The sequence below is a fragment of the Histoplasma capsulatum genome, genomic scaffold (genome assembly GCF_000149585.1).
Source record: "Histoplasma capsulatum NAm1 scaffold_13 genomic scaffold, whole genome shotgun sequence".
NCBI classification, from domain to species: Eukaryota; Fungi; Ascomycota; class Eurotiomycetes; order Onygenales; family Ajellomycetaceae; genus Histoplasma; species Histoplasma mississippiense.
In genome coordinates this window covers 242,192-254,553 of record NW_001813970.1, presented here as the reverse complement: position 1 = coordinate 254,553, position 12,362 = coordinate 242,192, and the positions used below count along the sequence as shown (strand labels likewise).

The following is a 12,362-nucleotide window of genomic DNA, read 5'->3' as shown; positions in this document are numbered from 1 at the left end:
GCGCTCTCAGTTTGACTGAACCCGTTTGAACAAAACGGCTTCCTCAAGGCTTCCTTTGCAAGGTTGATCGCAAAGGGCTCAGCCACATTTGTTAAATAAAAAAGAGATTTTGAGTGTTCCCCGTCGTTATATTCATAGATGAAAATGTCATTTTCACCTCTTTTCCCGAGTTCGTTTATCCTCCTTATGTGATTCGCAGAACGGTGCTACTTACAACGAGTTTCCCATTGTTCTCGAGTTCTGACAAGCTGTTTACTCGGGGGAACAACCAAATTGCGTGCATGTCCCCCAAAAAATGAGCGGTCTTGAGATTGCTGGTATCGTTCTCGGGGCGTTTCCCCTCATCATCCATCTTGCTGATGGTTACATGAATGGCGTACACACAATCCAGGGATGGGCTCGACATCAGCGTCAGTTGATGCATCTAAAACAGCTATTGGAGACTGAGCAGACTCGGTTTCTCAACACATGCGATAGTCTATTTCGTGCATGCACAAATGCCTCGACGTCCGAGATAGAAACGCTGCTTGCTGGTGTTGATCCCGCGGGTGCAGAATGGGCGAAATATCAAGAATCACTGCGGGGAATGCTTGGCCGTTCATACGATCCCTATATTGCGACCATTGTTGATATGAATAATGCGCTAGAGGAAATGAAGGAGATTCTCAATCGATATAAGGTGAGAGATATTTCGCTCTTATCTCTGGCCTTCGTTGGCGTGCACCATAGGGAGTGTTATTAGAGGTTGGTAGTTTTCAAGGTCATATTTGTTCTATCTTCATTTTATTTTTGCGGGACTCTGTCGACCACCCATCGGAATTAGAGAGATTCGCTAATAGCCCGAAAGAAAAGTCCAGGTTCAAAATGTAGACGCCCTCGCCGACTCGCCTTCACACTCTCAAAGCACAAACGTGAAGAGCTACTAGATCGCATCAGCAAGAACAATAACATGCTGGCGGCTTTATTCGAGCAACGACAACGATTAGAAGTTCACAAGAGACGAACGACATCTTCAGGCTACGGACGGATACGTCAACACTGTATCAATTTATACGACGTCTTAAGCCAAGCCTGGGGATGCTGCTGTAAGGATGGCCATATTGCAAATTTACATTTGCCAACGCTTATGGCCAACCATATGGCATTGCAGTCCGATATAAAACTCCAAATGATATTCCAGGCCATGGAAGACCAAAACAATGTTACCACAAAATGGCAATGGCAACAGGCATATATACAGCAACTAGTAGTCCAGGAGCCAAAGTTACCCAAGAGACCTGTCTCGACATCGTGCATGTCCTCAACGAAACCCAGTAAGAAATTGTACGTGACAAGCACAACACCAAAATTCTAGATGGTCGGATATATTTCTAACGCCCTCTAACGATTAGAACTTGGCTGAAGCCGAAGAAGACAGTGTCGTTTACATTGCCCGCACGAGCGGAATCACCTTCACCGCCAACTTCTTCATCTTCGTCACTCTCGAGAGCAACAACTCTAGCTTCACCAGTAGTGGAAGGCAAACCACCTTCGCCGCCCTTAAACCCCATCAACGATCCATCAGGGCTTGCAAAGATATCAGATCTGTGCGCTACACTCTCCAGCTCAGTTTCGCAAAAATCCCCGAGCTCCGACCGTGAGTTCTGTATTGGGTATCTCCAGGACCAATGCAGCGGACTACACGGGCTCCATCTAGTTCCATCCAATACTGACTGGGAAGCTATATCGCTTCGTGATGCCATTCAGATTTATCTCTCAAGCACATCTACTTCGCAGAAAATAAAACCAGACAGCCATGTTCCGTCACCCGATCCGCAGCTCAAACCTTGGACGCGCAAAGAACGGTTCAAATTAGCCGTTGCCGTTTCGACGAGTGTTCTGCAATTCGATGACACTCCCTGGCTCAAGCAATCCTGGGGCACCGACGACATTCATTTTCTCGTCAATCCTTCCTCATCAATGCCAGAACATGCATATCTATCAACAGTCTTCTCACAATCCAGTAAGGCGCCAATGAAACAGCAGAATCGCACAAAGTTTCCACCTTTGATCCGCAATAAAGCACTCTTCGCCCTCGGCATCGTGCTAATCGAACTGGCGTTTGGAAGGCCCTTGAGCCGTTTGAGGACAGACAAGGACGTCGAGGACAGTGGCGGAATGCAAGATCTCGTTGATACTTTTACAATCAAACGGCTGTTGGAAGGTGTCGAGGATGAAGCTGGATATGATTACAGTGAAGCTGTCCGCCGTTGCATCGAATGTCCGTTTGACGGCAAAGAAGCAAGGTTCTCAAATGACGCCTTCCAGGAAGCAGTGCATGACTGGATCATAGAGCCGCTGAAAGTAAGCTTAAAGAACTTCTGTGGGCCAACCAATGCGGCCAGCTATTAACAACACCTCTCATCTTTCGCAAATATCATAACGCCGAGTATATTCATTCCTGGGGAGAACGCGAATGGAGTGAGCATTCACCACAGACGCGAAATATGAAAGAAGAGCCTGTTTAAAGTAATCGAGTTAAATTGCCTACTGAGCAATCGCACGCCATCAGCAAAAAAATGGTGGCTAGTTGTTTGTTCTCCTTCAGCGACGTTGAGAGACGAACTACTCCGTAGTGAAGTAATCATTAGCATTAGGGTAGTTAGTTAACGGCTAGTTAACTAACTATCCGCTGCCTCGGCTCATTGTCTTGAGGCGCTACATACAGTTCAGCTTGAATTACGGATAGATAGATAGTACTTTTCATTGAAGAAAGTGCTGGAAATGCGAATGGCCTGTTCGATTGCTTTTATCGGCGAAGATACCGAATAAACTAGCGAATTCAATCCGATATATAAACCCAAACTTGAAGTCATCATCTTGCTTTCGGCATCTGGTTGGCTTATCCGAACTTCGGCGGGGATAACTCTTAAGACCATGTGCAATGGTGTATATAGGAGCTACGATGTCTGTCTATAAAAATCCAATTTTCTCGGCCCCATCGAGTCCGTTTCATATCTCTCTCGCGCTTCTATACAACGATACACTCTCCGCGATAACATATCCTTCATGTAATAATACTCGAATATCGAATAGACAACTATGCCCCACCTTGTCCAGTGCTAACTACTATTTAGTAGTAGATACGCTTCATCATGGCTGCCAACTTACCATCATTCACATACTTCAACGTCACTATTCCACAGGAATATGTCGCCCACATCGAAACCAACAGGCCGAAGAAGATGAACGCCTATTTTGAGCCGTATATCTCCCCTCCCTCTTCTTCCCCTCCCCCAGATCCAACCTAAATTAACCTAAACCCGACCCAGCATGTGGCAGGAACTCCGCACAATCCTAGACACCCTCTCCGTCTCGCCCTCCATTCGCTCGATCATCTTCACCGGCTCAGGTCCCGCCTTCACCGCCGGCCTAGACGTAAAAGCCGCCTCGGAGAGCCTCAGTGCTCCGGGCAAAACCTCCTCCGACCCAGCCCGCACCGCCGCCAAACTCCGCCGCTACATCGCCGACTTCCAGGACTGCGCCACCGCCCTCGAACGCTGCGAGAAGCCCGTCATCATAATCCTGCACGGCATCTCGTACGGGCTCGCCGTGGACCTGGCCTGCGCCGCGGACGTGCGTCTGTGCTCGGCAGACTCCCAGATCTGCGTGAAGGAGGTGGATATCGGCCTCGCAGCAGACATAGGGACGCTGTCACGGCTGGGCAAGATTGTCGGGTCGTTCGGGTGGGTCAAGGAGGTATGTATGACGGCGCGGATATTTGGAGCAGAGGAGGCGAGGCGGGTGGGGTTTGTGAATGCAGTGTTCGCGACAAAGGAGGCGGCTGTCCAGGCTGGGTTGGAGATGGCGGCTGCGATGGCGGCGAAGAGCCCAGTGGCAGTACAAGGGACGAAGGAGGTGCTGAATTGGTCGCGGGATCATAGCGTGCAGGATGGTGAGTACTAGTATATATATATATATATATATAATATATGCTCTCTCGTTCTGCGACCCGTTGCTTGCTGTTGAAACACATGATGGCATGGAAATTGAAATCTCTAACAACAAATATTCTTCAACCAGGCCTCCGATACACAGGTGTTTGGAACAGCGCCGCACTCCAGACAACTGATATCCAGCGTGCTCTTCTCTCCGGAATTGAAAGGCGAAGGCCGACTTTTGAGAAGCTGTGAGAGTGAGGTCGGGTTCACTCGCGGAAATGGCTACGAATTTTGTTATCTTTTTTTTCGTCCCATTTATATAAATAGGCAAGCACACACACACACACACACATATATATATATATATATACACCCTGGCTGCCCGGGTTGGGCCAATTTATTTACTGCCGACAGGCCACCATGCGGCATTCGCATGCATACAAACGGACAGCAACTTGGTAAATAACTCGTCCTGATTCTCAGCTCGGTCGCGTGTACACATATACCGAACTCTCAATGCAGTCTTTTGACTCACATATAACTATCTATGTATGTATATAGTCATGTCCGAATATTGTTAGATAGTACTAGGACCCCAATTCCATAGGCCGTATGTTCGATTTAATTAACTTCTGCATACTCCGTACGGAGTACACGAATATGTGGCTCTACGCATGGTTCCTAAAACAAATATATGTGGGGCCAATAGCTCACATTGATGACCACGTAGATACTATTGCTTATGAAGTGGCTGGTAAAATGCACTGTGTCGGAATGATAGGGGGATGGCACGCGGAAAATAAAGGAGAATCATTTCAATCATTTCGATGTGGATGGAATTAGCAGATGCAAATGACTAGCTATCGTTCCAATTTCCTGTGCGCCGGGGGAATGCCAAAGTAGAAAATAGAGAAAAAGAAAATAAGACAAAATAAAAAAGCAAAAAGCAAAACCAAATTCTTTTAGAAGCCCAACTCGGAAATCTCAACATGGTTTTGACGCATGTGTTGAGGTATGAATGAACCCTCAACGGAGATTTAAAAAAAAAAAAAAAAAAAAAAAATCATCAGAAAATGAAATAAGATAAAAACTCCAGGCAACTCATAATAGAAGAAAATCCACTTGACTCTCAAAAATGATCTCTCATTCGAACCGTCAATTCCAATCCCAACTTCAACTTCACCCGCCAGTTTACCCCCGCGCCGCCGCCGCACCCTCCAGCTCCTCCAACGCCGTCCGCACACACACCCTCTTCCCAACCTTATTATAATAGACTATCAAGGACGGAAAGCGCATCTCGTCCAGATGGCCGACCTCGCGAATGATATCGCGCACGACGGGCCACAGCGCACAGTCCTCGATGCCAAAAAGCTGGCCAGCGAGATACGGCTTGCGACGCAGCATAGCCTCGAACACGTCCATCTTCTGCAGCACGCCGTGCGGGGTCTTCAGTTTCTGGAACCGGCGCCAGGAGCGGAGGAGATCGTCTGTCTCGTGCAGGGTGGACGCGAGGGTCGGTTGTTGTGGTTGTGCTCGCTGCTGCCGCCGCTGATGCGGGATTGAAGTTGGACCTTTGGGTTGTGCTTGCGGTTGTGACTGTAGCTGTGATGATCGTTCATGATCAATAAGTCCCTTCTGCTTCGCGACGTGCAGGAGTATACAATCGTCGCCCGTGAAGCATGTAGAACCGTCCACGTCCATGTACACGGGGCAAGGTTCTAGATTCCCACTCTTGTGCGGGAGGGAGAGCGTGCCCTTCAGCGCAGCGGGGAAGTCATCGATGGTGACTATGTCATACCGCACGCCATACTCCGCAAAGCAGATCTGGACGCGGAGATCTGCGACATCGTCACCGCTCAGTCTCAATTTGCCAGCGGAGGTTGTGACGAAGTTGACTACGTTGAAGCCTTGGCCATAATTGGCCTCCCAGCTGAAGTCGGACTGTTGGTTTTCTTGACCAAAGGCTCTGATCATCTGTGTTGTTTCGGTGCAGTCGCCGTGGATGACCTTGCCCGCTGTTTGTTTAGTCTTGGATATGGCGCCCTGGCCCCAGATGGTGTCTGATTCTGGATGGATGAAGGTACCGATATGGCGAAACGTGAGGGAGATGCGCTGACCGCCATAAGCGAGCTCTTCAGGTGACTTTTCCGACTCTGGTCGTTTATCGGCACGGATGGCGTGCAGCCAGCGCATGTTTGTTTTCTCACCGAGAATGAACAGAGAATTATGTGTCAGTGGGATTCTCTGAGTTTGGCGTCCCGTCGAGCTTTCTTTGGGAGTTTCTTCATCGCCGCCATCTGCCGCATCCGATGTATCCCCAGTTGACGCAGCAGCTTTCGCAGCTGATGATTTAGTTCGTAAGGTCATTGTCCTCTGCGCACCAAAGCTGACGTTGCAGATATATGAACCCCGGACAATGTCCAATGTTTTGTCGGAATGCTCAGATATCCTATCCTGACCATCCCGATACAGCTGGATTAGAACATGGTTTAGTGGGTGGCCAATATGTTTCTCAACGACATGGCGCACGTTATTCACGATTTTGGAGAAAGGGAAGAGCGGCGGGGACTCGTCTGCTGGGTGACGGTAGATAGGTACGGAATTGTCTGGCTGAACTGCGCCCTGGACGGCAACTAACCGTGGGACTTGTCCTGACAAATGATACATCTTTTGCCAGTTGACCTCCTCGCGTAGCAGCTGGAAAGACTTGGGAGGTAGAGCTAGATCGTAGATAATTCGGGAGTCGCCCTCCCCAATACTATCATCAGGGCCGAGATCGGTTTGATTGTGTTTGTTCTTCCTAGAACGGCGGGTTCCACTGGTCGCGCCACACGGTTGCTGCATGTCCACCGACTGTCTCTGGGATTGTGTCCTCTCGGCTTGGCTTGTGTCATCTCGTGAAACTGTCCGTCGAGGTTTCCTCATCCGCGCGCGATTAGATTTACCCTTGAGGTCGCTAGAGGGAGTGGTGGCGGCAGCGGAAGCAGACGTCAGTGGCGCTTCCCGTGGTTGCGGTGCGGCGGTACTACGTAGAGATGGTCCCAGCAGATCATCGGCGAGCTCGTCGCCTTCAGGCTCCTGATCCTCAACATCAAGAGGCGCATCATCTGATTTTTGCGGGAAGGGTTGTTTAGGCGGCGATTTGACAGCGAGAACACCCATATCATCCTCGATTCCAACGGGAGTGGAGGCAGCCGATTGCTCGGGCCACTCCGAGCTGGGGATAGCGGCTTCCTCCCAGTCCTGTTCCTCCGCCAGCTCCTTGCTTGTAATGCCGTTTGCGCCCATCATATCCGCCATGCGTCTCATAGCTTCTTCGTGGCGGGCAAAGCTGCGGAATCCAAGACAGTCTTCAACTAGGATAACGTCCAGGCCATGGGAAACAGCATCCAAGGCAGTAGCGTAGACAGAAACGTTCGACAACGAGCCGCAGATGTAGAGTTCTCTGACAAACTGGGTGCGGAAGGAGAGCAGCAAGCTTTCTGATTGGAATGCCGAGTAGTCAGACTTCACGAGAATGGTATCTCTTTCGTGGTCGATGGCGGAGAGGATAGGCGCGGGGAACTGGCAACCGACAGTCTTCTGCAGGCAGCAGCGCCGCGGCCCATCACCCTTGGGCAATACGGACAAAAACGCCTCCGGATCATCTGAGTAGACAGAGAATTGTTCTCGGCGCGATTCTCCACCACTGATACGCTTCTGTCTTCGCTGGGAGGAGTTGAGCCGCCCGCTTCCATCCTTAGCCCCACCATTGGAGCTGGAATTCGTATTGCCTGTATTTTCGCTGAGGTGACGTGCACTGTGACTGCTCAGATGGCTGCGAATGTTCGCGCCCTTGTCCTTGTCATTGGCGCTCTTGCTGGTAGTATTATCATTATCATTATCATTACCATTATCATTATCATTATTATCATCATCATCACCATCATCATCGTCACCATCATCATTATTATTCCCCGAAGCAAGCAGCTTGTCGACGACGATCACCTCGCCGCCACTCTCGGAGCTGAAGATAGGGCGGCGGTGCTCGAACTGAGTCTGCACCCAGACAACATCACCAGTCTCACGGAAGCGCTGGGCTAGCGCGGCGACTGTATCGAGGAATTCGGGCACATTGCGCACAAACAGAGCTCCATCAGGCTTGACGAAGTCGTTCTGGAGGTCAAGGACCAACAGCGCTTTTCGGCAGGGTACATTGGGCAGACTCTGAGACAGAAGATTGGCTGGAAACATGCTGCAGAGTCTTCTTGCGTGGTGATGCGGGGGAGTAATGAATAGTATTACTGGGGGTTATGTTCGTTCTCTGACTCTCTCTGACTCTCTGTCTCTCTCTCTCTGTGATTTTGAGTCCGGGACGGCAGGGCGTCAACTCGTAGTCATGGTTGGTGAGTCGCCCAGGCAGGTGTCGCTATATCATTAAGGAGCAATATGTTGGGGCAGTGGTTGACGGTATTTATATTTCCTGGATGAATGGATTGTGTATAATCGAGCGAGGATAGCGAGCTGCACGACGACGAAGACGGAACGAAAGAGAAAGAAAACCACAACCAGGCCTACGAGATGAAGAGATGGATAGGTAAATAAATAAAATACGTAAAATAGCTCCGGCCAGGCTATTTATTTAATTATCAACAGTTTCCGCTGCGGCGGCGGTTGTAAATAGCTCTGCGAAAAAAAAATAAAAAAATAAAAAAATAAATAAATAAAAAAAATAAAAAAAAAAAAAAAAACCGAAGAACCACGCAACACAGGTCTCACGGATTTGGACCTGTCGGATTTTATTCAGTCTCTCACAACTTTGTCCTTCTGCTTTTCTTCATCCCCCCCCCGGTGCTAATGCTGGGACGAAAGGGGCCTTGTTTAGCGTCTCCATTGTGGTGGGATTGGAGAGCAGCAACTCTCAAGGACTCATGAACAAATCGGTACGGTCGAGCCAGCAGAGAAAATATCCTCGCGGGCGGATGCTTTGTGGTTTGCTTTCCCCACTGACGACATCAAAGATCAAGAAGATCCAACGAGCCTGGAACGGTGTGCAGCGGGGGGAAAGCCAGGCCAGCGCCAGCGAACTCTAACAACAGGACAACAGGCTTTGGCTTTGGCGAACTGACCCAGCGCCGGGGGAGGCGAGGGGCCCGAAGATGGGTAAGTTAGGAGGCTAACTTGAACGATTTATTCTACGCGAAACTCAATAATCATAACAAAAAAACAATCTGTACTGCATATGCTGCTGCGCAAGCACGCAACTCCACCGACTCAAAATTGAAGGGCCTTTGACCCCCGGCTTCCTGCAGGATCCCCGGGCGAGATCACAATGGCTTGGGGCTAAAGCGAATGCTGATATCTGATATCCAACCGGACGAGCCAGACCTTTTGCCCGCTGCGGACAGGCCTTCGCTGAGGAGAGCGGTAGTGGCGGCAGCGGCGGCAGCATCCGTCAGGATTCATTCTTTGTCTGAAGAATCACGGTCACTATGCTTATTGCTGCCACTAGTACGGAGTACTCCGTAGTTAATACATACTAGTAGTAGGTTACTCTATATAAAATATGTCACTGCACATAATGCAGCAGCTGTAGATCAGATCGTCTGCCTCTCCCCCGATGTTACACGGAGTACGGAGTACGATGTAGTAAGCCCAGCCTATGAAGACTCACAATCCATGTTTCTTTCTTTTTCCTTATCTCCACGTACTTTGAGAAACTTGAAGTCCCAGAGGCAGAGAGGCATGCTGAGGACTGAGAGGAGTGAACAATAACACTGGCATAGCTTTGATTTCCCCCCCCGGCCGCCGCCGCCGCCGTATGCGGTCTACATATTCACAGAAATCAAATCACGTCAGCGGAGGAAATGTTGTTATTATTCTCGCCGCCGCCGCCATCAATAACTCATAGCTAACCGGTGAGTAACAGATATGTCGTTATAGATAAGTTGTTCCACAGAAAAAGTCAACTTTAGATCACTAAAACTCCAACAAAAATCTACTGAAAATCTACTGACTAACCAGCATGTGTCATCGCCGACATCGGGGGAAGCTGCCCAGGCGGTGAGCCCAATGCGGCAGATATGGTCGGCAGAATACCAGAATTCCCCGATTCGGAAGTTTCTTGACTTTTTGAGTCAAACCTCAGCTTTTTTTTTTTTTTTGTTTTTTTTTTTTTTTTTGTTTTCCTCTTCCGCCAGCTGTCCGCCAGATGCAAAACAGAAAGGAGACAGAGAAAAACCATCCGGAATCCTTCAATTCAATCCCATTTCTCCCGCTTCTGTACTCTCCCACTTCTCTCCCTCCTCGATTGCCTCGATTGCCTCCATCGCCTCCATTGCTTCACAACTCTCTCCCGTCCGAAATGTCTACCAGACCCGTTGCTAAGGCTCTCCGTGGCCCTGCCACCCGATCCCTATCCTCTGCCTCCAGCATCCCTCGCCGTTCGTTTGTCTCCGCCGCTGCCTCCGCCTCCTCCCGTCCCGCTGCCGTAGCTGCTGTTAGATCTGTTCTCTGGACTGCTCTCTCGGCCCAACAGACTCGGGGAGTCAAGACCATTGACTTTGCTGGCACCAAGGAGACTGTCTACGTGTGTTTTCCATTCTCCTGTTCAATTAGGCATGGAAAGATCTATAGCGGGCTGTAACGGCTGTAACGGCTGTAACAACTCTGTATGTTCCGATTCCTGCTGATGGCATCTTACCAGAACGCGCGGATTGGCCCCGCGAAAAACTCCTTGTACGTCCCAACTACCGGTAGCTGAAGTACTCCTAGAGGCGGTTGGTTGCCTTTCTAACCAGTATCCAGGAATACTTCAAAAATGACACCCTAGCCCTCATTGGCTACGGCTCCCAGGGCCACGGCCAGGGCCTCAACCTGCGAGACAATGGCCTCAACGTGATCGTCGGCGTGCGAAAGGACGGTGCTTCGTGGAAGGAGGCCGTCGCTGACGGCTGGGTGCCGGGCAAAAACTTGTTCGATGTCTCTGATGCCATCAAACGCGGCACTATTGTCATGAACCTCCTCAGCGATGCCGCCCAGAGCGAGACATGGCCCACCCTCAAGCCCCTGATCACCAAGGGAAAGGTATACAAACATATCTATTAGCTCAACTTTTTTTTATTACTCTTTTATTTCTCTGTTTCACTATTTCTCTTTGGACCCCCATTCTAACCGATCATCCAGACCCTCTACTTCTCCCATGGCTTCTCCCCTGTCTTCAAGGACCTCACCAAGGTCGATGTCCCCAAAGACGTGGACGTCATCCTTGTCGCCCCCAAGGGCTCCGGCCGCACTGTCCGTTCACTCTTCCGCGAGGGCCGTGGCATTAACTCTTCCATCGCCGTCTTCCAAGACGTCACCGGCAAAGCCGAGGAGAAGGCAATCGCCCTTGGCGTTGCCGTCGGCAGCGGCTATCTGTACAAGACTACCTTCGAAAAGGAAGTCTACTCGGATCTCTACGGCGAGCGTGGGTGCCTCATGGGCGGTATCCACGGCATGTTCCTCGCCCAGTACGAAGTCCTGCGCGAGCGTGGCCACAGCCCCAGCGAGGCCTTCAACGAGACCGTTGAAGAGGCGACGCAGAGCCTGTACCCGCTCATCGGCGCCAATGGCATGGACTGGATGTATGCAGCGTGTTCGACGACGGCACGCCGCGGTGCCATTGACTGGAGCAGCAAGTTCAAGGACACCCTGAAGCCCGTGTTCAACGAGCTGTACGACAGCGTCAAAGATGGGCGGGAGACAAAACGCAGCCTGGAGTATAACTCGCAACCGGACTATCGGGAGAAGTACGAGAAGGAGATGCAGGAGATTCGCGATTTGGAGATCTGGCGAGCTGGAAAGGCCGTCCGGTTAGTGATTTTGTTTTAGTACTTTATTCTCACTCTTGACAGTCGCTAATCTATTTTACAGTTCCCTCCGCCCGGAGAACCAGAAATAAACAAACGAAAGGGCGTGTTGTAAAAAAATCTTATGGATAGATGTGTGTCTTTTGTTTATCTGGGCAACGATAAAAAAACTCTGGTGTATTTCTGTCGTATCTTCTGGATTGCATTTCATATGTGTTTTGATACTTGGGGTAAACAAGACTTGAGACCTCACAAGATTGCTTCACTTATCCGCCAATTCGTCTTTTTCTTTTTCTTTTTCTTTTTCCTTTTCGTTTTCTGCTTTAAAATCAATAACATTCTAATCTTCCCACACTACGCTTCATATCTCCGGTTATTCGCGACGACGACCGTCTCGCATTTCTATTTGCTATTCTCTGTATTCCATTCCATTCCTATCACGCTCGATGTATGTTTCCCTTAGATCACTCGTGTCTTTGTTTACTCTTACTGTGCTGATGATGGGAGGTCTACAGTGCAAACCCTCGACTGTTAGATGACTCATAATTCGCGGAGCGTATAGTATTGTAGTCAGTATATCGCTTGAGCACTTATTCCTCCATGTTGTAAACTT

At 49.7% G+C, this 12,362-nt stretch overlaps 4 protein-coding genes across 4 annotated transcripts; 3 read left to right on the top strand and 1 right to left on the bottom strand.

The window, feature by feature from the left end:
• Positions 1 to 295: 295 nt before the first annotated feature.
• On the top strand, positions 296 to 2,391 carry HCAG_08893 (predicted protein; the record flags this gene model as incomplete). The annotated part of the gene is made up of 4 exons (XM_001536179.1): positions 296 to 679; positions 848 to 1,313; positions 1,405 to 1,586; positions 1,747 to 2,391. The coding sequence occupies 4 exons, from the start codon at positions 296 to 298 to the stop codon at positions 2,389 to 2,391; spliced, it is 1,677 nt and encodes a 558-aa protein (XP_001536229.1).
• Positions 2,392 to 3,134: 743 nt separating this feature from the next.
• Positions 3,135 to 4,172, top strand: HCAG_08892 (conserved hypothetical protein; the record flags this gene model as incomplete). Its single annotated transcript, XM_001536178.1, has 3 exons — positions 3,135 to 3,244; positions 3,312 to 3,934; positions 4,063 to 4,172. 3 exons carry the CDS (start codon positions 3,135 to 3,137, stop codon positions 4,170 to 4,172), a joined length of 843 nt encoding a protein of 280 aa, XP_001536228.1.
• Positions 4,173 to 4,399: 227 nt separating this feature from the next.
• HCAG_08891 (conserved hypothetical protein) lies at positions 4,400 to 8,153 on the bottom strand (the record flags this gene model as incomplete). The annotated part of the gene is made up of 3 exons (XM_001536177.1): positions 4,400 to 4,443; positions 4,635 to 4,653; positions 5,169 to 8,153. The coding sequence occupies 3 exons, from the start codon at positions 8,151 to 8,153 to the stop codon at positions 4,400 to 4,402; spliced, it is 3,048 nt and encodes a 1,015-aa protein (XP_001536227.1).
• Positions 8,154 to 10,263: 2,110 nt separating this feature from the next.
• On the top strand, positions 10,264 to 11,841 carry HCAG_08890 (ketol-acid reductoisomerase, mitochondrial precursor; the record flags this gene model as incomplete). The annotated part of the gene is made up of 5 exons (XM_001536176.1): positions 10,264 to 10,488; positions 10,536 to 10,637; positions 10,707 to 10,985; positions 11,085 to 11,752; positions 11,814 to 11,841. 5 exons carry the CDS (start codon positions 10,264 to 10,266, stop codon positions 11,839 to 11,841), a joined length of 1,302 nt encoding a protein of 433 aa, XP_001536226.1.
• Between the last annotated feature and the right edge of the window lie 521 nt (positions 11,842 to 12,362).